Below are 22,725 nucleotides of genomic sequence, written 5' to 3'. Positions count from 1 at the left end.
CGAGGTCTGACCAGAGTGAGATCTGCAGTCAGGCTTATCTTCAGCCAGTCTGGCTACTCCTTCCCTGTCCTTGGCCCCCTTCTTCTAATTCCTCAACCTCCCAGATTCCTAACGCCCATTCCTCTTCCCTCCCCACGTCCTCGCTCCCCGCAGAATTTCCCAGGAAAGACCCAACAAACACAGCTCCACCCGTGTCTCTGATGTCAGCACAGCCAGCCCCAGACACTGGTTTCTGCAGCATGAGCGGCAGGAACGCTGGTTGTATTCACCCTGCTTCCACCAACACCCACTGTGGTGGCTGGAAGCCTTGTCCAAGGCGCCCGAGCACACAAGTGCACCTGGAGCCCCCATCTGCTTGCAGACATGCACCGATGCTCCGAGGCCTCCCAAACGCTGGGTCTAGCCAAGAGTCTTTCGGACTTTGCCAGAAACTTGCCTTGCAGAGCAAATAAAAAGTCACCCAGTAACATCCCTGGTTTCCTGTAATGTGTGAAAACCATTCCCCTGCTTTCGATGACAGGCACCTGTTGCTTCCAGTCTTTGAAAGCAGCTTGGCGGCCACAGTGGCCCCGCGGTGACACACGGCCAGCACTGCACGCCGCCCAGCTGCTTCCTCCTGACAGCAATCACTCGAAAGTGCAGACAAACAAATGCTGAGACACACTAGGTTCGAGGTCCGGAACAGGGCAGATCGGGAGGGCTGCTACCCCCGAGCCCTACCTCAGCCACCAGTCCCTCCAAGAGGGACGGTTACGTGCGATCCTGCCCAGGAAAACTGGCAACAGGCAGAGTCCTGGCTCCTCTGGGCCCCCTGCAAGCCCCGCCCCACAGCAGCCAGCCCAGTCCCGCAGCTCCTGGCCCCCTTCCCTCGGGCCCTTCACGGCAACCGGTCCCCCAGTGCTGTGCGAACCTTACACGAGGGTAGTGAGTTAAAGACATTCTCAATGAGGTGCGAGTGAGCCCCCAGTGACCGCCTCCGAGTCTACGGGCTTGTTAAAAAGCAGCTCATTAACTCAAGGAATGAGTCTCTAAATGATGGGCTTTCTCTAGGGTTCCTTGCAGGGAGAGGGGAGGGACCCCTCAGGTGCCACCCTTTCTCCTGACCCAACAGACCAGAGCAGCCATGGGAACGGCCTGCGGGCATCTGACACCCAGCACCAGGGCGCCAAGCAGCCAAGCCTGTCGCCAGCAAGGATCCACTGAGCTGCCCTGGGGCGTGCGCTGTGCGCCGAGGTCCATTCCCATCACGGGGAGTTCACTACCCAGCCCTCACCTGGAAAGGAGGAAAGAGACAGGGAATTGCCCCCCGGGGCGTTTCGTGCCCTGAGGCCATAACGTGCCCTGTGTTCTGGTACAGGTGGGTCCCCGTACCCGGGTGTGCAGATGGACGAGGACTTCTGCAGCCGCCTGAAGGACGGCATGAGGATGCGGGCCCCGGAGTACGCCACGCCCGAAATGTGAGTCCCTGTCACCTCCAGCCCACGGCTCCCCCCCGCCAGGCCGCCTCAGGAAGGGGACGTGCTGCTGACGTTCAGAGCCCCCGTCCTGGGAGATGCAGAAGGCTGTCCTTACTCCAGGGTCACCCCTGTCGAGCCCCCTGGGGCCCAGCCGTGCTGGGAGCACATTCCAGAAGCGAGGCGTCACGTCCTGGACCCGTCCCTACCTAGGGCTTCTCTCCACCCCCGACGTAGCTGGGAGCCGAGGTTAGGAACGCAGCTTCTAGCTAGGAGCCCGGGCACCACTGAACAGCCCGCCCGGGAAGTGGAGGCCAGACCCCGTACCTGCTCACAAAGTGGGCCCACGGGCTCCGCAGCTGACCGGCCCTCCAGCCACACCCGGGACCCCGGGGGGCTGGCTGGAGTGTAGGGGGAGACGTGGAGGAGAGGAAGGGGGGTCCGGACTGGGTAGGAGCCCTGCTCCCCAGAGGCCCGCGTGGGCAGCGAGGCACCTTCAGCCTGTGCGGAGCCGGGGGCTGGGGCTGCTGCTGGCGGAGGCCCCTCCACTCGGACCCGTGGCTCTAGGAGGACGGGAGGCCCGGGGTGAGGGCTGTCCACCTTGGACAAATGCTCGCTCGCCTCTCTCGGACTCTGTCTTCCTGACGCTCTGTGGGTGTTTTGCCCTGAGGCCTGGGCAGGAAGGTGATGACCCCGGCAGTTCTGTCAGGCTGCTAGACCAGGACTCGCCCCACCCCGTCCACGCTCGCGGTGGTACCACCTTTGCCGAACCGACAGGGGGCCCTCCCCCACCCACCCGCACAACTTGGGGCTGTGAGGAGCCCCTCGATGGCCTTTGGGAGGAGTCGGAGGGAACGAAGGAGGTGTGCGCTTGGCCAAAGTGCCCTCTCCTTCCTCCACAGCCCAGAGACAAGCTAGGTCAGACCCGGGACCAGGAGGACAGGGGGCTCGGGCCACGGAGACGGGGCTGGCGAGCGGCCTGAGTGCAGAGGGGAGAAGGGACCCGGCCTTCTTAGTCGTACGTGGTGTCCTTGCCAGCAAAGCACAAGGCCCTTCTGAGAGCTGGAGACACGGCTAGATTAGCCCCAGGCCTGCGCTGGACTGGAGAGAGATTTTAAAGGCAGGAGAGTTCTTAATTGCTCACTGCTTTTACGTGGTGGAGAGGGGCAAACACCAGGAGGTCTGGTTTAAAATGAGATGACTTTGCACTTTACAGTTTTCTAAGTGTTTTCCCCCTGCCACGGTCTCGTATGAAGATCCCAGCCCGCTTGAGGGGCAGGCAGACGGGAATTTTCACCTGAATTGGATGAGTGATGAAACTAAGCCTCTGAGAAGTCTCGTGATTTGTCAGCTAAGTAGAAAGGAGACAGATTTAAAGGCGGTCCTCTGGACTGAGCTCCCTAGATCACAGGACTGTTAAATTAGGAATATACCCCATGTTCCTTAGAAGAAATGTCTCTCTAATATGTCCACTCATGCTTTGAATTAAATATTTCCTTTGACTTTTCATATAATCTGAAAATCACAAGAGCAAGTTCCCAGTGACTAACAGTAATAATTGCAGTCATTAACAGCATTTAATATTTATTAGTTATTTAGTGCTTATTAAGCATCAGGCACTGTCTTAAGCACTTTAACCTATTAATTTACCTCATTCTCATAACAACCCTATAAAGTGGCTGCTGTTATTATCTCCGCCTTACAGGTGAGAAAACCAAGGCACAGAACACCTAAGAGATTTGCCACTTTGCCAATTAGTTAAGCAAACCGAGTCTGAGTCCAGAGCCCCCAACACCACGCTACACACCTGCAGGGTGTGTTTCCAATTCTTATCCAGGTTCCGGTCCAAAACAACTCACATCAACTTTGGGCCCAAAACTCACTTGGACTTTATCAAACCTTCAAGTCTTTATATAAGGTAGCACTTGTACCCCAGCCCATAGAAAGAAGGATGGTTCCTCAATTCTAGGGAGTTTATTTTAGAAACTATAAAAAGAAAGAAGCAGCTTTGTGAACTGTTTGTTGAGAAGTCCAGAATTCAAACCTCCAGCGTCTGAAAGCTGATGGAGTCATTTCCTTCTTGTTGTTCCAGCAGCGGGAAGGCCCCGGTGAGGAGGAAGGGCTGCTCTCAGAACGAGGGCTCTGTGACCTGAACTTGGTCTCAGTGGGCGTGTGCCCTTGGGATCGTGGGTGATAGCTTGGAAAGGAGGCTTTTCGCACAGTCCCCTCACCCCCGGCTTGTTTTCTAGAAGGGCTGTGGGGTTGGGTGTAACTGGTGTCTCTTCTCTTTATTCAACCTGTTTACTTAGTGATGTAAAACGGTTTAACGTGAGTCACTCATTCCTCGCCCAGAGCCTGTTTAATCAGATGTCTTTCAATAAGGGAAGAAATAATGAATGTTTTGATTTTTTTTTCTTTCCCTTTGGTGTTTGAGATGATTTGCACTGAATTTTAGGCAAGAGGAGTGGAAACCAGAAGTCAGAAACCAAGAATCAAAATAAAAAACAGCAAGAGTCGCAGGTGGTCCCTTCGGCTGGTTTCAGCAGAGAGGCACCTGGGAGAATCCTGCTCACAGGCCTTGCATTTCCCCCACAAGCTGCCTCTCAGCAGTGAAGTGATGCTGGTCGGGATAAGCCTGGGGCCCCTGCTTGACCAAATGCCCCCTACTCTCAGCACCCCTTTTTTTTTTTTTTTTTTTTTTGCGGTACGCAGGCCTCTCACTGCTATGGCCTCTCCCGTTGCGGAGCACAGGCTCCGGACGCGCAGGCTCAACAGCCATGGCTCACGGGCCCAGCTGCTCCGCGGCATGTGGGATCTTCCCAGACCGGGGCACGAACCCGTGTCCCCTGCATCGGCAGGCGGACTCTCAACCACTGCGCCACCAGGGAAGCCCTGGTTCAAGCTTTTCTTGCTTTGGCTGCCTTGATATAGAATATCTGTGTATGTATTTACTGTTCTTCCAATGGCCTCTGAGAATCTGTTTCTTGCTAGAGGCAAGGGAGCCTTAGACAAGGTAAGGCAGACACAGGCCAGCCTCTGCCACAGCCCATGCCCCTGGGATGAGGATCCCAGACTCGAGTCTCGTAACCACCTGCCTCTGTAGCGTGCATTTTTGTACCTATCTCAATAAATTAGTAAGATGTGTAAACGGACCTTAATATGAGATCCGCAGGGGACTGTCTTATGCTACTCTAGCCCTTTGGTCACTAGCAGGCTGGCCCGGGTTGCCTGGATGGAGCATGTGCCTTGAGCCCTCACTCTAAGGCGCTGCTCATCAGGGAGAGTTAAGGGACCTGTCCTGTGTCCCCCAGAGAGCAGCGATGACAGCCCAGAGTCCCAGCCTCCTTGGTGTCTATAAGTTGAGCCCCAATGCAGTGGTACCTGACACCGGCCCACATAGCACACTCACCCAAGGGCCCTCACTGCTCTTAGGACAAATCAACCCACAGCCCGCCCCTGGGATTTAGGTCAAACAGGTCCAGTAGATGAGACACAGGTGGGAGGGATCCAGAATTATCTTCGGAAAAGAGTCTGGACCCAGAAGTTTGGACAAATGGAGGAAAGTTAGCAATTCAGACATGTGATCTGTATGAACTCCTGTCCATCCCTAAACAAAGACTTAAGTACCCAGCAAGCAGATATCCTATCAGAAAGGAGGACCTCAGCTCCACCAGCCAACTATGAGGAGAGTTTGCTTGTGAAGACCAGTGCCCGTGGAAAGTTCTGAAGACCAGGTGGTGCTCCCACCCCCTTGGGTACCTAGAACTTTATCCTGGGGTTAAATCAGAGCCTTTGGACACACACACCGCACTGTTCTGCCTCTTAGAATTGTTTTTACTGAATGGTATTTTTTGCCGTTGAGACTTTGGCCAGCATTGAAAGACAATGCACAAGACCATCCCACGACGTCATTATTACCCGGATGACAATGATGCAGTTGCGAGGTGTCTACAAGAACCTCCTTTCAGATTTCAGTTCTGGGAATAGCCGTACTTCTCCCAAGTAGCTGGCTTATTGTTAGCTTCCGGCTCATGTGCCTCATTTAACTGGTTATTCCTTCCTTTCACCAGCTGCCTGGAAGCTTAGAGCACTGCCTCTGTCAGACGACTCAAGATCATGGCATACACTGTGCGTGTTCACTGCCTGCAGTTTCACCTTTTTTCACTGTTATTTTTATATCCTTCCTGATACTCTGCTTTTCTTTCTTTTTTTTTTAACCTTCCTATATTCTTCCTGTCTGTCAGCCACCTCATAGACTTTGACACAAACTAGGGACAGCCTTCAGAGACGCTCGGAGCTGTGGGTGCCGCCTGCAGGCCCACCTCTGAGAGGTGCCAGCAAGGCCGCGTCACCTCGGGCGCATCCTGGCGGCGCCCAGGTCCCAGCCGTGTCTGCCTGAGGAATCAGGGATTCACGGAAGGAGCGGGATGTTCTCCTCTAGGAGATTCAGTCTGACTTCCTTCAGCAGACATTTGCCGAGTGCGCACAGGCAGGCCCTGGGTTAGGTGAGGGGTCTGGAGAGGAGGTCCCTGCCCGCGCAGGGCTCCCGGCCGGGTTCTGACCCAGATCCAGAGCCCAGGCCCATTCAGATTTTGATCCCACCTGGTCAGAGTCCTCTCTAGTCTAGGGGATCTCCCGAGAGAAGAGACGACTTACAATCCACATCTCGAGGAGAACAAAGAGCGCAAAGAGAATAGCTCCTTAAGCCAGTGTGTGTACAGATGCCTGGCAGGTGGTTTGCCCAGAAGGAGCAGGTAGAGACCTCCACTCCCTGCAGACGTGACTGAGAGAGGAGCCCGATACCCTTCGGACTAAAATGTCAGGAGCATCACAGAGGAACCCTGTTGACATTTAAATCCCGGGACAAGAGTCGGCTTCTGGGACACTAAGACAAATGGTTTCCTATCCAGAAGCCAGCCTGTGCTTTTGCCTTGTGTGGGGAGAGGCCAGTCTGTAATGGTGGCTTTGAAATGCCGGGGGTGGGGCCATCAGCCACGCGGAAGGAACTAGCATACGGCCCGAGGAGCTACCCACACTCTGTGTGGACATCCACCTTTTGGAAGTGATGTGGGTCGTGTACACAGTGCCTCCCCCTGCCCACCTCCACTGCTGAGCTCGACAAGGCAACTGTGAGGGGTGAGGCATCCCATGTGCTCATGCAGGAGCCCAGGGCAGCCTTCATCCCAGCCTGAGAAGGTCCTAAGACTGCAGACTATTCACCCGTGGATATTTGTGTCTATATCCACTTCCCACCTTTAAGGACACTGTCCTGCTTTGCACAGTGAGGGGAGGACATGACACTTCATGGCCGAGTGACCACTGGCGTTTCCCCCCAGACAGCTCGGCTTCACTCAGAGCTCAGCACGCCCTCCCCACAACAGCCTGGGTCGTCATGGGCTCCGGGGGGTTGGTTTGAGAGTCTGCCTGTGTAGACGTGTTTTCCACTACCAGCAGGACCTGGCCCAAGCAGTCTTTTTATGTGTCGTGGCTGCGTACCCACATCTAAAAGTGGAGCAAACGCTACATACTACGAGAAGCATCATCTTTATACCCGTGACAACACCCATCCCTTGGCCAGTGTGTAGGGCAGTCTCTGTACTCCCCACTGCTCCCCAGCAACCTCTGCTGTGCTTTCACCCAACAGCTACCAGATCATGTTGGACTGCTGGAACAAAGACCCAAAAGAAAGGCCAAGATTTGCAGAACTTGTGGAAAAACTAGGCGACTTGCTTCAAGCCAATGTACAACAGGTAAATTTATCTAGAATATCAGGCCAGATGCCTTCAATATAAGTCAAGGGAGTGTCTTATTTGTCTGTTATTTTAATGGCTATTAATAGCTGAGCTCATCAGTAAAGGAAAACACTGTGTGTGTGGGTGTGTGTGGGCGTGTGCGGGTGTGTGCAGACTTATCTTCCCCAAACACAATCAAGATTGTGGAAATGACATAGTTGAACTGAAACAGTGTCCCACAGAAACAGGCTGAAGTAGAAAAGCATGCGACTAGACCTGTCTTTGGTGTTTTAGGATGGCAAAGACTACATCCCACTCAATGCCATACTGACAGGAAACAGTGGTGGGTTTACGTACTCAACTCCTGCCTTCTCAGAGGACTTCTTCAAGGAAGATATTTCTGCTCCAAAGTTTAATTCAGGAAGTTCTGATAATGTCAGGTAAGATCTTTCTTCCCCCAACTTCATTTTATAAAATTTTCAAACATAAAAAAAGCCCACCTCCTAAACCCAAACACACATTTTACCTTATTTTGTCTATGTACTCTATACGTGTGTATGTGTGTATTTTTCTTTTTGCCAAACCTTTTGAAAAAGGGCATAAGGCACTGTAACACCTTCCCTCTAAATACTTTGGAATACATCTTGTAAGGGATATTCTTCTGTGCCACCACACCAAAAATTATCACACCAAAGAAAATTGATAATCCCTTCATACTATTAAATTTTCAAATTTCCATTATTTTCCCCCAATATCTAATGTACCTTTTTAAAAAGCATCATCCAATCAAGAACACTTTGCATTTTCTTTCATTTCTTTAGTCTATCTTATTCTAGAAGAACTCCTCTTTTGTTCCCCCCAATGACCTTGACTCTTTTTCATGATACCTTCGATAAAATGCAACAAACTGGATTTGTTTTCTTACCTGACAAACTAAGGTACCTCTCGTTATCCTAGAGGAAATTGGAGAAGGTGTAAGGGAAGGAAGATGTACTGAGCAGCCGTGCTGGGTGGGGTCAGCACCTCAGTCCCAGCAGTGACACGTGTGTCACACACACTCAGTGCTGATGGTTAGACACGTGCTGTGTGGGCTGGCACCATGCTGGGCTGTTTGCATACATCACCTCCTTTAATGCTCAAACCAATCCTATGAAGTATTCCTGTTATACAAGTGGGGACATTAAAGCTCCATAGAGGACAGCTCGCCAAAACTGTGCGGCTCGAAAGCCGCAGAATAGCACTTCTAACCCAGGTGTTGACACTCCCTCCCTGTCCCTGTGTAGTCAGGACTCGTTTCAGGACTTTTAGACTATCCTGTGGGCCTTCTAGCATTTTTGTCTGCAGTCAGTACACTCCTAGGGCTCCAACCTCAGCTCAGCCAAGCTTGGCAGGTGACTAGGGAAGAGCTGGAAAGACGGATGGTCTGGGATAGGCCTGGAAGAAGTCCAGTGGCCGGCCCAGATTTGCGGCACTGGGTCACAGGTCAGCGGCACGATTCATACTTCACAACCAGCCCAGATGAGTCATCCATTGTTTTAAAGATGAGAAAAGTAAGCGTGGATTAAATAAATTAGCAGGGGCGGATTGGGTCAGACCTGGGGAGGAAGGTGTCAAAGTTACACGGGCCCTTCCAGTCTGTTGCTTAGCCTTGGGCCCAACAGGGAGCTTGCCTAAGAGATGGGGCCTTGTCAGTGGTGACAGGGCCTCAGGTGAGGGGGCGCACAGTGGGTCCCTCTGCCGGCCCCTCCTAACAGATCAACCAAAGCTCAGCAGGCAGTCACAGGGAGCTCATCCAAATACCAACCCTTCCTCCCGATCTGTGATCGCAAAACTGGATACACAAGACTAGCCCTGGTGCTTGATTATGCCACTGAATCAGCTGTGTGACCCTGACGGGTCATGTCCTTTCAGAAGTATCAGCTGTACATGATGAAGCCACATCACCTCTCTGGGCATCATTTCCCATTTCTTTGTAACATGGGTGTTTAGACCAGATGACGACTCAGGTCTCTTCTCAGCCCGACACCATCTGGTTCCACGGGGGACCAGAGGCCTGACCACTACCGCGTCTCTCAAGGGTCCCTCTGGGGTTTTGCCCAAAACTATGCAACGTGGATTACCAACCACGGGAGAAAGTAGCACCACTGTCCAGATTCCCAGGGAAACAGCCAGAGAATTGCAGCCTCAAGAGGGATGAGGTGACTCCTAGTATCTGGGTTCACCTTAGCTGGGATGTGGTGCCCATGGTCTCCTGACTAATCAACACTGGATGCATTTTCCTGTCTTGATTATTCTTTCTGCTTCTTCTTTAGATATGTAAATGCTTTCAATTTCATCAGCCTGGAAAAAATCAAAACCTTTGAAGAACTTTCACCAAATGCCACCTCCATGCTTGACGTAAGTAACGGAAGTAACCTACTCAGGCACCCCATCCAAACACAAACACCCGTCGTCTGGTGGCTCTAGGTCTATGGGGGCCAGTAATCAGTGGTGGCTGGAATGACCATTTCAGGGGGGCTGACAACAAGACATAGAATACACAGAGCTAATTTGAAAGTAATTCTGTAGTTTGAAGATGAGCCAGGATTCACTCCAGGGCCCATGTCCTTGCCTGGGCGTAACTCAGTCCCCTAGGAAACCTCACTGTGTGTTTCTAGCTTCTTGGCCATCAGTGATGGAACCTTGCTTTCAGAGCATTAGAGGAACTCAAAGCTGTGTGAGTGGCCGCACCTTCGTGGTGCGACAGAGAGCCCTCTCCCACGAGCAGCTCTGAGATCCTGGAAGAATCTCATAGGCCTCTGCTTCCTCCCATGAAGGTTCCAGAACTGAACAGCCCTGTTCCCACCCAACCACACAGGGCAAAGTGATCCGTACAGCCCAGCAAACAAGAGGCCTCAACCAGCTTGTCCCTTTAAAAGATCTGGGATGTGGGGCTGAGAGAATAAGGGGAGGAGAGGGAGGGCTGGACAAGAGACACGGCCGCTGCATCTCAGGGCCGCTCACGGAGTCGTGACCCAACAAAGGCCTGTAGAACCTACTGTGGTGTGAAGGTGATGACCACAAACAGCGTGGCCTTGAGACATAGCACAGTCACCGCTGAAAAACACCAAAACCTTCCAAACACACCAGAGAAAGAGGAAAAGATTATTTAAACACTAAAAAAAAAAAAAAAAAAAAATTACAAATAAGCTGGTGAATACAAAGGCAAAGTGGCTGGAAATTTTGGTTTGCTGCTTAGAGACACTGGTTTTAAGTCCAAGGAAACGATATAAAACAAAACATGGAAGGCTTCTTTGACCCTCAGCCCTGCCCACCTCAGTACCTCGGGAACTGGGGCAGGCCCCTTGCTGAGGCTCCTTTACTGACGGATAGTTAAGGACACAGAGCCACGGGGGGACTCAGGGTGGCAGCAACCACGTGTCGGGTCCACTCACCGCAAACGCCCTGTTAACAGTCAGGAGGACCCTGCATAAAACTCAGTGCTAAATACGAACCAACAAGGAAACAGAATGGCTGGAAACCATCACACAGGAGGGCCTAAAAATTCTGTAGAATCTTCAAGAAAAATTAAACCGGGTCTTTATAATTTCTCAGAGTCTTTACATATCATTGCCAAGTCGTCCGTCCAACCATCCTTAATATATTTAAGCAATCATTTGCATAAAAGTTGACTAGGAAAAACGCTCACCTGGTACCCGCAGTTTTCCCTTTTGTTTACATTTGCTTTCTTCACCGTCAGGAGAAAGGGCCTCAGTCACTGGGCACAGGGATTTCTTGTGACTGACAAAGTTCAGACTTGCCGATATGGAGACAATGCTGTGTCTTCACAGGCAGGGAGTGTGGAAGATGAGGCCAGAGCCTGGAGTGACCTTAGATGCGCATCCCAGCATCACACCCCGATTGGCATGGGCCCCTCCAGGTCAAGCAAGAGGTGTAACCTTTTCCTTCTCCCCTTCAGGACTACCAGCTGGACAGTGGCACCCTGCTGGCCTCTCCCTTGCTAAAGCGCTTCACCTGGGCCGAGAGTAAACCCAAGGCCTCACTGAAGACTGAGTAAGGACGCTGGGGGGCTTTGACCAGTTCCCGGAGGGGCGAGAAGGAAGATGCCGGGGGAGGGGGTTTCATGGCGATACTTGAGGGCTACCTGCCCTCCTAGACCGTAGTGTCCAGGCCGTGCAGAAAGCACTTTTTCCTCCCCAGAAGGAAAGAGGGCATAAAATCAGACACCTGAGCGCCATGTTCTGGGAAAGAAGACTGGGATTTAAGAGAAAACAGAACTTGCTTCACGGGCAAGGACAGGCAGTCCAAGCCCATGAAGCACAGCCCCTCGGGGGAAAGGAGCCCGATGTCTCCAACTGTCAACAGTGCGCAGTCAGAGGGAGACCTGCTCACAGGGGCGGGGAGGGGACGCGCAGCCCTCACCATCCCGGGCCGGTAGCAGCGGCACAGGAAGGGCCCGACTACTGCCGTCCAGTCCTAAGACTCGCCCTCCTGACACCCCAGCCCTTCCAAGGGAGTGCTCATGTCCTGCGGACCCTGGCGTTCCTTCCTCCACACAGCGACCAGTGGCAACGCCGTCGGAAAACCTGGGCTCTCGCTGGACCTTCCAGGGCCCTGCTTCTCTCGGTGCTCGTCTCTGCTCAGGGACAGTGCTGGACAGGGCAAGGCCGGGCCTACCAGGCTTGCCTTCCCTTCCCGGTTCAAACGCCTGCCCCTGACTCACCCACAGGCGGAACCGTTCTGCTCCCCTTTTACCTAAATCAGGGCTCTGCTGACTTAAAGAGCCAGAGGGTAAACAGTGGCTCACCTCTGCCACTTACAGAAGCAGCCGTCCACGGCACACGAGCAAGGAGCTGCAGCTATGTCCGGCCACCTCTCCCTACAGAAGCAGGCAGCCGCGGCCAGGGAGCACAGGAAAATACGCTTAACCTCATTAGTCATCAGGGAGATGCAAGGCACGTGGGACAGCCCTGCACACCTGCCCGCATGGCTGGAATCAGAGTCAGTGCTGGCGAGGAGATGGAGCAATTAGAGCCCTGTATGCTCGCTGGTAGGAACATAAAACAGTGCAGCCACTTTGGAAAACAGTCTAGCAGTCCCTCAGAAGGCTAAATAGAGTTAGTCTAGGAACCAGCAATTCAGCTCCGTAGGTATATACCCCACGGAAATGAAAACTTACGTCAACAAATGTTCATAGCAGCATTATTCATAATAACCAAAGGAAGAAACAACTCGAATGTCTATCAATTGGCGAATGGATAACTAAAATGCATATATCTGTACAATAGAAGGAGATTTGTCAATCAAAAGTATGAGGTACCGATACCCGCTACAACACGGATGAACCTTGAATTAAGTGAAAAGAGCCGGTCATGAAACAGTACGATTCCATGTATATGAAATGCGCAGAATAGCCATCTGTGAATATAACAACCATTGGGCTACATGCTTTAAATAGGTAAATCGCATAATAAGTTATATGTCAATAAATCTGTTGCTTAAAACAAACAAAACACAAACAGGTGGCCAGCGCACGGCTAGTTTGCTGGCCCTGATCCAAGTAAGTCAAAGGGTGGCCACAGACGCCTCTGAGCGATGGGGCCCACAGCGCATCAACCCCAGGGAGCTGGAGGGCCGGGAACGTTGGGGCCGAACACCTGCGCACGCGTGTCCTCTGCGGCGCCCCCCCACCCCGGGGGCCCAGAGCCGCGTGCTGGGCAGCTCAGGGGACACCGCGGGGAGTGAGGGGAGAAGCGGGACCCACGCGCTTTTGTTTCCTGCTTTAAAACACTTCCAGAAACTCTTTGACACACTTTCCTGTGTGAAAAAAGGAAAACCGCCCATAGCATCCTCTACTCGGAGACTAAAATGTAGAACATGGATCAAAGGCTGGGCGCGCTAATGCAGAGCCAATCAAACAACGTCGTGGCGCCCGGGGTTCTCATTCGCATCCCAGCTGTTAAGCCCACCAAACACGGGAGGGCAAGAGAAGCTCCTCTGCCCGGCGCGGCGTCCTGGGCTCCACGCGAAGCACGGAAGCCAGCAGCCAGTCCCCTCCCCCGTCACCCTTGCCGTGATACACCGCCCTAACTGGACACGCCTCTCCTCTGGAGCACAAACAGGAGAGGGAGACGGACGGCTGGGCTCACCTTTCCGTAGGACGTTCTAGTAGTTTCTCCAGGCGGCTGTAGCAAACTTTCACAAACTCGGTGGCTCGACACAGGAGTTCCGGAGGCCGGACGTCCAAGATCAACGTGTCACAGGGCTGCGCTCTCTCGGGAGGCCTCGGGGAGGACCGTACCTCGCCTCCTCCAGCGGTGCTGCTGACCCCGAGTCTCCTCGGCCCCACCTTCCCGCCCCTCCTGCGTGCGCCGTGACGCCCCCCCCCCGCCGCCTCCGCCTCTCTTATAAGGACGCTTGTGATTGTGCTTGAGGCCCACCTGGGGGACGCAGGCCAGGCGCCGCCTCCGCAAATCCTTTAGCTCAATCGCAGATCTTGCCGTGTAAAGTGCTATTCACAGGTTCTAGGGATTCGACTTGAATATTTACGGGGCTGGGGAGCGTCTCTGAGCCAATCACAGGAGTAGGGGAGGGCTGGACCCAAGCCTGCGGGCTATTTTCCACCAGCAGTTCTGGGTTTGCCTTAACTAATGCTACCCTCGGCCCCGGCCCGCCGGCGGAATGACCCCCAGCTGGTGGCAGAGAGGCCGTGCGCAGCTCCAGAGACCCGGGCAGAGGGCGAGGTGGGACTCCACAGCCATGAACCCCAGGACGGCTATGAGCAAACGACCCACCAAGGGGTGGACTTGAGTGTGCTCAAGAAATCAACTTTGTACGGTTGATTTTTTTCCTTTCTTTTCTTTCTTTAGCTTGAGAGTAACCAGTACAAGTAAGGAGTCGGGCCTTTCTGACCTCAGCAGACCCGCGTTCTGCCATGCCAGCTGTGGGCACCTCAGCAGAGGCCGGCGCAGATTCACCTATGACCCCTCGGAGCTGGAGAGGAAGATTTCGTGCTGCTCCCCCCCGCCGGACTACAACTCCGTGGTCCCGTACTCCGCCGCACCCGTCTAGAGCCCCACTCAGCACAGGCTTCTTCCTAGAGCCACGTGTGTATTGATACCCCAAGGAAAGTAGCTTCTGCCAGTGTTATGCATATATAAATGGACACCTTTTTCTTTCCACAGAAGCCAGCGGCTTTTGTGTGACTGTTAATAGCGCTTTTGTCTCTCTTGACTAACAAGAATGTAACCCCAGATAGAGGAATAGTGACAAGCCAAGAGCACCACTGCCAACCCTCGCGGGACTCAGAGGGTAGGAGAAAGCCTTCCTCAGCCCCAGGACTCGCCTCTCCTCTCCGGGACCCCAGGGCCGCCGGGCTCCGGGTGGATGAGGACACACACCTGTCACCGGCCTGTGCTGCGAAGGCGTGGCTCTGGGGCCCTGCAGCAGCTGACACGGCCTGGGAGGAGGAGGGGAGAGAGGAAGAGAACAGGACAGGGCGCGGGGACGGAGTGGGATGGGGACAGTGCCACTGGGTCCACGTTCGAGAACCAGCTGGGAAGCAGACAGGACAGGGGGTGGGCGGTGAGCGGAGGCCAAAAAAGGCCAAACGTAGTTTTTGGAACGACCAAGCACATTGCACCACCTCAGCTATGGGACGGGTTCTGTGCCTCTTCCCAGACGGGGCACGGCTTTCGTCTCCAGCGCTGAGTGGAGCTCGAAGCCAAGCCCGGGCCCCCGCCGGCCCCCCAGCAGGACACGCTGACCCCGCCCCCTGAGCTGGGCGGGGCGGGGGGTGCCGGGTGGGGGGGGGTCGCCTCTCCCCACGCGCCGCTCCCAGGAAGCTCAGCCCAGTGAGTCTGGTCGCCACGTTTTCAAAGATACTGTCAGAGTCCATCTGGAGTATTAACATCTAGTCAAGACACTTAACTCGGTTTTTGGTATTAATCTGTTTCGTACAGTTAGTTATAAAAGGAAGCTGAGGAGAAGGAAAACAGTCTCGTGGAGGTTTACTCTAGACCCAAACTAGGATAGATGGGGAAAAAAAGAGAAGGCGGAGTGAAAACCCCATCTCCACGCCAACCAGACCAACTCCCGAAAACCATGGCGACCCGAGGACACAAGTCAACCAGGTGTCCTTCTTATTCGGTGGAGACCCTACCCACGCTCACCTCTTAGACAGAAGAGCATTGACCAATGTCTACTAAGCACTTTATGCTCCTTGAGGAAAAAGGTGGTATGTAATTTATGCAAGATACTTCTAGAATTGGGACTCAGGATACTAGTTAATGAGCCGACAATAGGAGAAAAGCCTCTTTTCATCTACTTCGGGCCTTGCCTTGGGTCTGAGGATGATGGAGATAGGGAGACAGGGTACAAAAGGGTGCCTACTTCTCAGGGTCCAGAGGCCCTGGACCCCTCACTGGCTCTGCGTGATGCTGCGTGTTTAGGATGTGCACACCTTCTGGGGCCAGTTGGAGCCAGACAGGCCACAAGGAATCACGGCTCCTGGTAGAGAAGAGGACGCTTCCCTTCTTAACTCTAGAACCTGAGACGGAAGTGATAGACGGGCCTGTGCTTCCTGCCCCGTGTGCCACAGTCTTGCTTCAAGGCTCTTCCTATGAAGAGATGGGAGAGCTGGAACGTCCCCAGCAAGACGTAGTCGGCTGCTTCCGGGGGCGGGGACTCTGCTGGAGGAGCCTCTGGCCAGCCTCCAGCAAGAGCCACGTGCAGACAGAACCGGGCCAGGGCCAGGAGAGGGGGGCCTTCCTCCTCCTCTTCTTCACAAGCCCAAGAGCACCTGTGACCCCTGGCAACAGTAGAAATCAGGTAACCAGGAGGAGGTCAAACAGGGAAATTACAAGAAGACCACAGTCGATTCTCCTGTTTTCTCACATCAGTTAAGGATCCAGCAGTTAGTGAAAACAAAGAAAAACCTTAGCTATACATATAATGTCTTGATTTCAATAATCTAACTCTTAATCATTAAGAGGCCTTAGTAATACCATCTTTCCAAAAGACAAAGAACACGTTAGACTATGTTAATCCGGCTTCCTCAGAGACTCGGGTCTGTCCATCAGTCCGGTTTTATCTGGAGTCTTTTAACATAGACGAAAACTGGAAGCTGGGAGGAATGAGTGTATCCAGTGGTGAAGGGCTTGTCCCAGACGGGTTCGTTGAAACAGCACTGAAAATGCATTCACTAGCGGACTGATGGTATTATTAGACCCATTTGACATTTCCAACAGAAATGGCTGGCCTGAACAGTGAGGGGACAAGCACTCCCTCTCAGGACTTGTGAGATCACGGACACGGAGCAGCATGGGTAGGAGGGGACGGGAACCACGCACGAGCCGGTATCTAGCTGGTCTAAGAGTGACGCTCAGGCCCGTGGAGCAAGTGGGTCCAAACCCTGAGAAGGCGACCTCGGCCTTCTGGCTGCGCCTCGCTTCCCAGCCCCTAAGAATGCCACACAGGAAACAACCACATGTCGGCCCCTTTTAACTGATCAAAGAAGGAGCGTGTCTTTGACCGACAGTGGTAGTAACTATATGTATATTTGTGTGTGTGTGTGTGTGTTTTGTGCAGAACTATTTAAGGAAACTGGAATTTTAAAGTTACTTTTATACAAACCAAGAATATATGCTGCAGATATATAAGTAAGACAGAATCTCGTCCTACATCTCTAGTCACTATGAATGTACTTTGTATGCTATCTTCATATAATAAAATTAACTTACAAAAACATCCATATATTTTCCATTTTGCGTATAAATGAAAAAAGGGGTCTTGGTTTCCCTGGGCGGGGGAGTGGACAGGTGCTCTGGGAGAGCTCATGAAATACCAATTACTAATCCGGCACAAGAAACAGAAAGCGAGCGCCACTGAAGACGAGGCACAGAGCTTCCACCAGTCCACAGATGGCTGCTCTGAACAATCGAGACACTGCGAACAGTAAATCAACATCAAAATATAAAATGAATACGATCACAAGTAAAATGTACAGACAGCGCGAGTGCTGGCTGCAGACCAAAGTCCCCTCAATTAAAAGAGGCAGGCTTTCCCGAACACTACCATTACCATAATCACAGAGTGTGTGTGTGTGTGTGTGTGTGTGTGCACATGCGTGTGGGTGTATATTTGTGTACTAGAGGTTGTGTGCTGGGAACCATATGAAATAACTAGGCAAAGACACAAGAGCTTCCCGAAGAAAAGGACACTAGCTACGTATTCTTCAACTTTGTTTTGTGGATCATCACATCCTAGAAAGAGGAACCATTTAGGTAATCACTGACAGACACAGAACAAGTGACCAACACACTGTCGTAGAAAGCGGTCGTATCATCACCGTCCTAATAACATCATGAGCAAACCAGATTGGAGAAACACTTGCAGGGAAAACAGGCCTACTTTTTTTGGGACAAGGCGAGAAAAAGGGGTAGATGAATGACTAATCTCAATAAATTTGTGGTTATTAGCTGAAGAGGGCAAGAAGCATTTTATCTTCGAGAATCTGAAATCCTTCAAAAATGTTTCTTAACACAATAGTCACTAATTTAGGCAAAGGATTTGAAGAATGCTCAAGGAATTGGTGTCACGTCATCGTTTAGACGTTTTCTCATGACTCTAGAAACTTACTGTACATTTGGGAACTGAGTTTTTTCTTTCGTCCAGCAGCAGGATAGCCCAGTAAGGTTTATTGGACTTCTCAGTGTTAAACGTATTAGCAGACTTTCGGATTTCACAGGCCAGGAAATATTTCAAAAATATCCTGGGTCCCAACACAGGAATGACTATAGCCTTCTGTTTTTTGAACTAAAGACATTTAAGAGAGAAAACAAAACAAAGTAACCCCCCAAACCCACTAGATGCCACTGATGTTCTATTTCTTGATCTGGGTGTGGTAAATAGGTACGTTCACTTCATGATCATTCACTGAGCTGTACCCTTACGTGCAAACGCGTGTGTGTATGCTCTTCTTCAATAAAGGATTATTAAAATGAAAAAAAACCCTGATTGATTACCACAACTTTTCACAGAGGAAAAACCCATTTTAAAAAGAGTAAGGGCTTAGACTCAAACACAGCAACTGAATTGTATGTGCCAGGAACTATTCCAAGTGGTTTAGAGAAATAAACGCATTTAATTTTCAAAGCAACCCAATGCAACAGGCACCATCAGCATACCCTTCACGTCGATGGGACAACCGAAGGAGTCACGAGAACTTCAAAATCCCATCCCATCTGCCCACCTACCAGCAGCTGCACCCACTCTGCCCTCCCGACTCAGAGCACCTGGGGTACACGCAGCCCCTCCCTCTCCCCAAGGCCATTGCTCCAGCAACTCACCACCCCTCACCCCTGCCCACCTCCCCTTTCCCACTGGATCATACGAACATGCCAGTACCTCTCCCATCTGGCAAAACCCAAAACCCTCCATCCCTGCTTTCCCCTCCAGCTACCACCCCATTTCTCTTTTCCTCTTCACGGCAAAATTCCTTGAAAGAGCTGTTTCTGGTTCCTGTCCTCCCACTCACTGAAAAGGAGCTGCCCCATGGGGAGCTTATCCAGGACGCCATGTCGCTAAACTCAGTGGCCATTTTCAGTCTCAGTCTTAACACCTTGACCCTTATTCCTGGAAACACCTTGATTCTAGGACATCACAGATTTTTCTTCCCACCTCACTGGTCATTTCTGCCTCATACTGGCTTTCTTTTCTCTGATCCTTGAACAGTGTTCCAGGAACCCCAGGGCTCTACCCCTGGACCTTTCCGCTTCTCGGTCTATACTAACTCTCTTCATGCTCTCAATCAACCTCAAGGCTTGAAATGACATCTATATGATAATGACTTGCAGATTACATGTATAGGCCAGATCTCTCCCCCTAACCTCCAAACTCTTATGTGAGTGCTAAACCAACATCTCTTGATGCTGGAGCAGATTGTATTTTCCAAAAAATAGCTGCAACAATACCTCCCATTCCACATGAGCTTTGGCAGTGTCCTTGTCACTTCCCCATCCAATTCCTCTCCCCTGGAATCAGAGCGGGCTTTGTGACTCGTCAGCAACAGAATGTGCCAGAAGTGACCCTGCATGATTCCGAGGCCAGGTCAGAAAAGATCATGCAGCCTCCACCCGAGGTCACTCATTCTCCAACCGGTCCCACCAGACACGCAGTAGCCAGAGCTGGAGAAGCCTAAGCCTCACGGAGAGGCCATGAGTTGGTGCCTCCATTGACTGGCCCCAGCTGAGTCCAGTTCATGACCTTCAGTTCAGGTGCCAGGTCGGATGATTGCAGCCCCCGTCCCCCTGGCACTGGAGTTTTCCCTGCTGAGGTCCAACATAATGGGTAGAGCTAAGCCATCCCTGCTGTGCCCTGTCCTAATTCCTGACCCACAGAATCCATGAGTTAAAATGGGGGTTGTTTTACGCCACTGAAGTTTACGGCCCGTCGTCACAAAACAATAAAAAACCAGAACAAACGTGTACTAAACATCTTAAACAGGCCCCAGACCAAATTCCCAACTGTCTTTCCTCACTTCCCCGTCTTCCCCGTGCCAACCCCCTCCCTTCCTCCCTCCCTCCAAAAACAAACCCCTTTGCTTCTACAATCATCCCTTTCAATTCAGTAGAATCCTCCATCCTGTCAGTATTGGGCCCAAATCTTCACAGTCATTTTGAGTCCTCTCTTCTTTCTTACTCCACGTCCTAGAAATCATAAATCAGGACATGCTCTTGGCTCTACCTTTAAAATATATTCAGAATCCAGTTGCTTCCCACTGCCTCTACAGCTATCGCCCCGTCCCCCTACCCCAAACCCCCTAACTAGCAGCCCGGTGATCCTTTTAAATGCTGTGCTATGCTATTCCTGCTCACAATCCTCCTCGAAGCTTCCCCTACAGGAGTAAAAGCCAAAGCGGTCTTGGAATGGCCTACAAGACACTCCACCTCCCTTCCCCATTACCCTTTCTGACCTCAGTTCCTGCCGATTCTACTCTGGCCATGGGAGCCTGCTTGCCGTGCCTCAGACACTCCCCGCACATTCCCCGGCCTGGAATTCTTTTCCCTCAGACATCTGCATGACTGGCTCCTTCTCTTCAAGTCTTTGCTCAAACACAACCTTCTCAGGGAGACCTACTACCCAGATCGTCCCATTTGAAATTCTACCATCACCCAACTCCCCACACCTAGAGTTGCAAGATGAAACACAGGATGGCTAATTAAATCTGAATTTCAGATAAACAAATGATCCTATGTCCCATGCAATACTTGAGACACACTCATGCTAAAAAAAAAAATTATCCACTGTTTATCTGAAATTCAAATTCAATTTTGTGTTGTCTATTTTAATTTGCTAAATCTGGCAACCCTATCCACGTCCTTTACCCTACTTTATTTTCTTTCCATAACCATTATTACCTCTTAACTACTATATACTCCTTTTCCCTGATAGGATGAAAGCTCTCTAAGAGCAGAAATATTTGTCTGTGTGGTCAGAGTGCTGTTGGTTCCTAGAACAATGCCTGACACATAACAGGCATTCAATAAATACAGGCAGACCTCACAGATGCTGCTTTTTCTACAGACTGAAGGTCTGCAGCATCCCTGCATCAAGGAAGGTCTACAGGCACTGTTTTTCCAACAGCAACTGCTCACTCACTTCAGGGCTCTGTGTCACGTTTTGGTAATTCTCTTAGTATTTCAAACTTTTTCATTATTACTATATTTGTTATAGTGATCAGGAACCTCTGACGTTACTATTGCAAGAAGATTACAACTTGCTGAAGGCTCACATAATGGCAATATTTTTAAATTAAGGTATATACCTTTTTTTTAGACATAATGCTATTGCACACCTAATAGACTGCAGTATAGTGTAAACATAACTTTTGTACGCACCGGAAAACCAAAACTTCATGTGACTCACTTTATTGCAATGTTCACTTTATTGCAGTGGTCTGGAACTGAACCCACAATATCTGAGGTAGGCCTATATTTAATGAATGAATACCTAGTTTCAACAAATATTACCATTTTGCCATATTTTCCTTCTCTACCCTTCTATTCGGAATGATGTTTCTGGGAGCGGGGGCGTGGAGAGGAACCTTCACCTATATAGTAAATTAACCGAGTCTGAATCAAAGACTAGCTAGATGTCATTCCTTTCATATAAGTACGTCCTCTCTCCTAAACTACACTGTATGCCATGTACTATTTAGAAACGTTTCAGTGTAACTGAACATTTTGTAAAGAACAAGTACTTAAAATACTTATCTGCATTTTTAGTGCCTAGAACAGATCCAAGTTAGGTATTTAACAGATATGTGGTAAATTAACAAATAAATCTGCCACCATTTTATCCAAAGACCAAAAATTCCTCCAAAACACATATGAAACGTTTGGCCTTTTAAGTCCCAATCATAAAACAAACATCATCTTGTTAAGTGAACTGGTAGCAAAAAAAAAAAGGACCATCTTCTCTCTGTAATTCTTTATTAAAAATACTGCTGTACACATAGAGACTGAAAACAGGATTAAAGATGAAAAACCCACATTGGGATCATGACATTAGAACTTAACATACTGGTGCTTTTCAGGGAAGTTGTTGACATCCATATCACAGAACCAAGGTCAAAAGCAAAATACAAAGGTACCCTCAAAAATATTTACAATGAAGTAAATACATTAACAGATTTCAAAATAGGTAACAAAAAACTGAAATGACCAACGTTACATGATTTCAAGGGTTGTCCTTTCTGTGCTTGTATCTGTCATAACAGGAAGGTGTGGAAGTTTATATCCTTCATTTGAGTACTTTCAGATATTAAAATCTTCCTATGGATTAAAAAGACTAACTGTTAGACAACCTGTTAAATGGAATTACACTATGGAAAAGAGGGCTCCCCCAAAAAACACCTAAGCAGAACTAAGAGTTCTATTGAAAACCATTCCCAATAAAAACTAAATGAAAAATAAATATAAAACAAAGCTTAAAAAAAATACGTATTACCTGACACCAACTGTTTTCTGGCTGACAATATTTACTCATGAAAACGTATCAGCTGTCTACCTTTTTATTCAAACCAAGTCCTGAGGTTACTAGGGGCTGAAGCAAGCTAGCATTTACGATGCAAACACTCTTGGGTTTGTGATCTGAGCCGGCCTCGCAGAGGGAAGTTTGCTGGTCCACACAGAGTGAGAAAATCAAGCCCTATTTTACCCCTGCCCTTCCTTAGCTTTTGCAAAACATTGGTCCACAAATTAAATTTTCAAAAAGTTCCCAGACCCCGAAACTAAAATAGATGATCCCCTTTCATTTTCAAAGAAAACAATATTGGAAAAAATCTCCAGCCCGCTTATAAATTAAGCATTTCATATTTCTTCTAGAATACAAGTAGTTCTTTTTTGTACAAAAGAATTACAATATGATTTGTCAAAAAACATATAAAAAGACAGCTGCTCTTTGTCAAATACATGAGCTAATAATGATAAAAGACTTTTGCATGTTAATGTCTCCAAGTTCCTGTTCCTTTTACATAA

General features: G+C 50.3%; 1 protein-coding gene across 3 annotated transcripts in view; it reads left to right on the top strand.

Annotated features, from left to right (window-relative positions):
- Nucleotides 1-16,931, top strand: part of FLT1 (fms related receptor tyrosine kinase 1) — a 175,594-nt gene extending 158,663 nt beyond the window's left edge. For 2 of the 3 annotated variants that reach the window (XM_081214954.1, XM_081214955.1), the window contains 6 exons: nucleotides 1,358-1,457; nucleotides 7,099-7,204; nucleotides 7,481-7,626; nucleotides 9,499-9,583; nucleotides 11,145-11,239; nucleotides 14,056-16,931. In XM_081214954.1, coding sequence (XP_081071080.1) covers nucleotides 1,358-1,457; nucleotides 7,099-7,204; nucleotides 7,481-7,626; nucleotides 9,499-9,583; nucleotides 11,145-11,239; nucleotides 14,056-14,257 — 734 coding nt within the window. In that variant the 3' untranslated portion in view covers nucleotides 14,258-16,931. The remainder of the gene's footprint in view (nucleotides 1-1,357; nucleotides 1,458-7,098; nucleotides 7,205-7,480; nucleotides 7,627-9,498; nucleotides 9,584-11,144; nucleotides 11,240-14,055) is intronic. The other variant, XM_081214956.1, reaches the window with a different exon arrangement.
- The last annotated feature ends 5,794 nt before the right edge of the window (nucleotides 16,932-22,725 follow it).

This window comes from Mesoplodon bidens (genome assembly GCF_964165515.1).
Source record: "Mesoplodon bidens genome assembly, chromosome: 17".
NCBI lineage: Eukaryota > Metazoa > Chordata > Mammalia > Artiodactyla > Ziphiidae > Mesoplodon > Mesoplodon bidens.
Note: the sequence above shows the minus strand (reverse complement) of the source record. Positions and strands in the feature narration are given on the sequence as shown.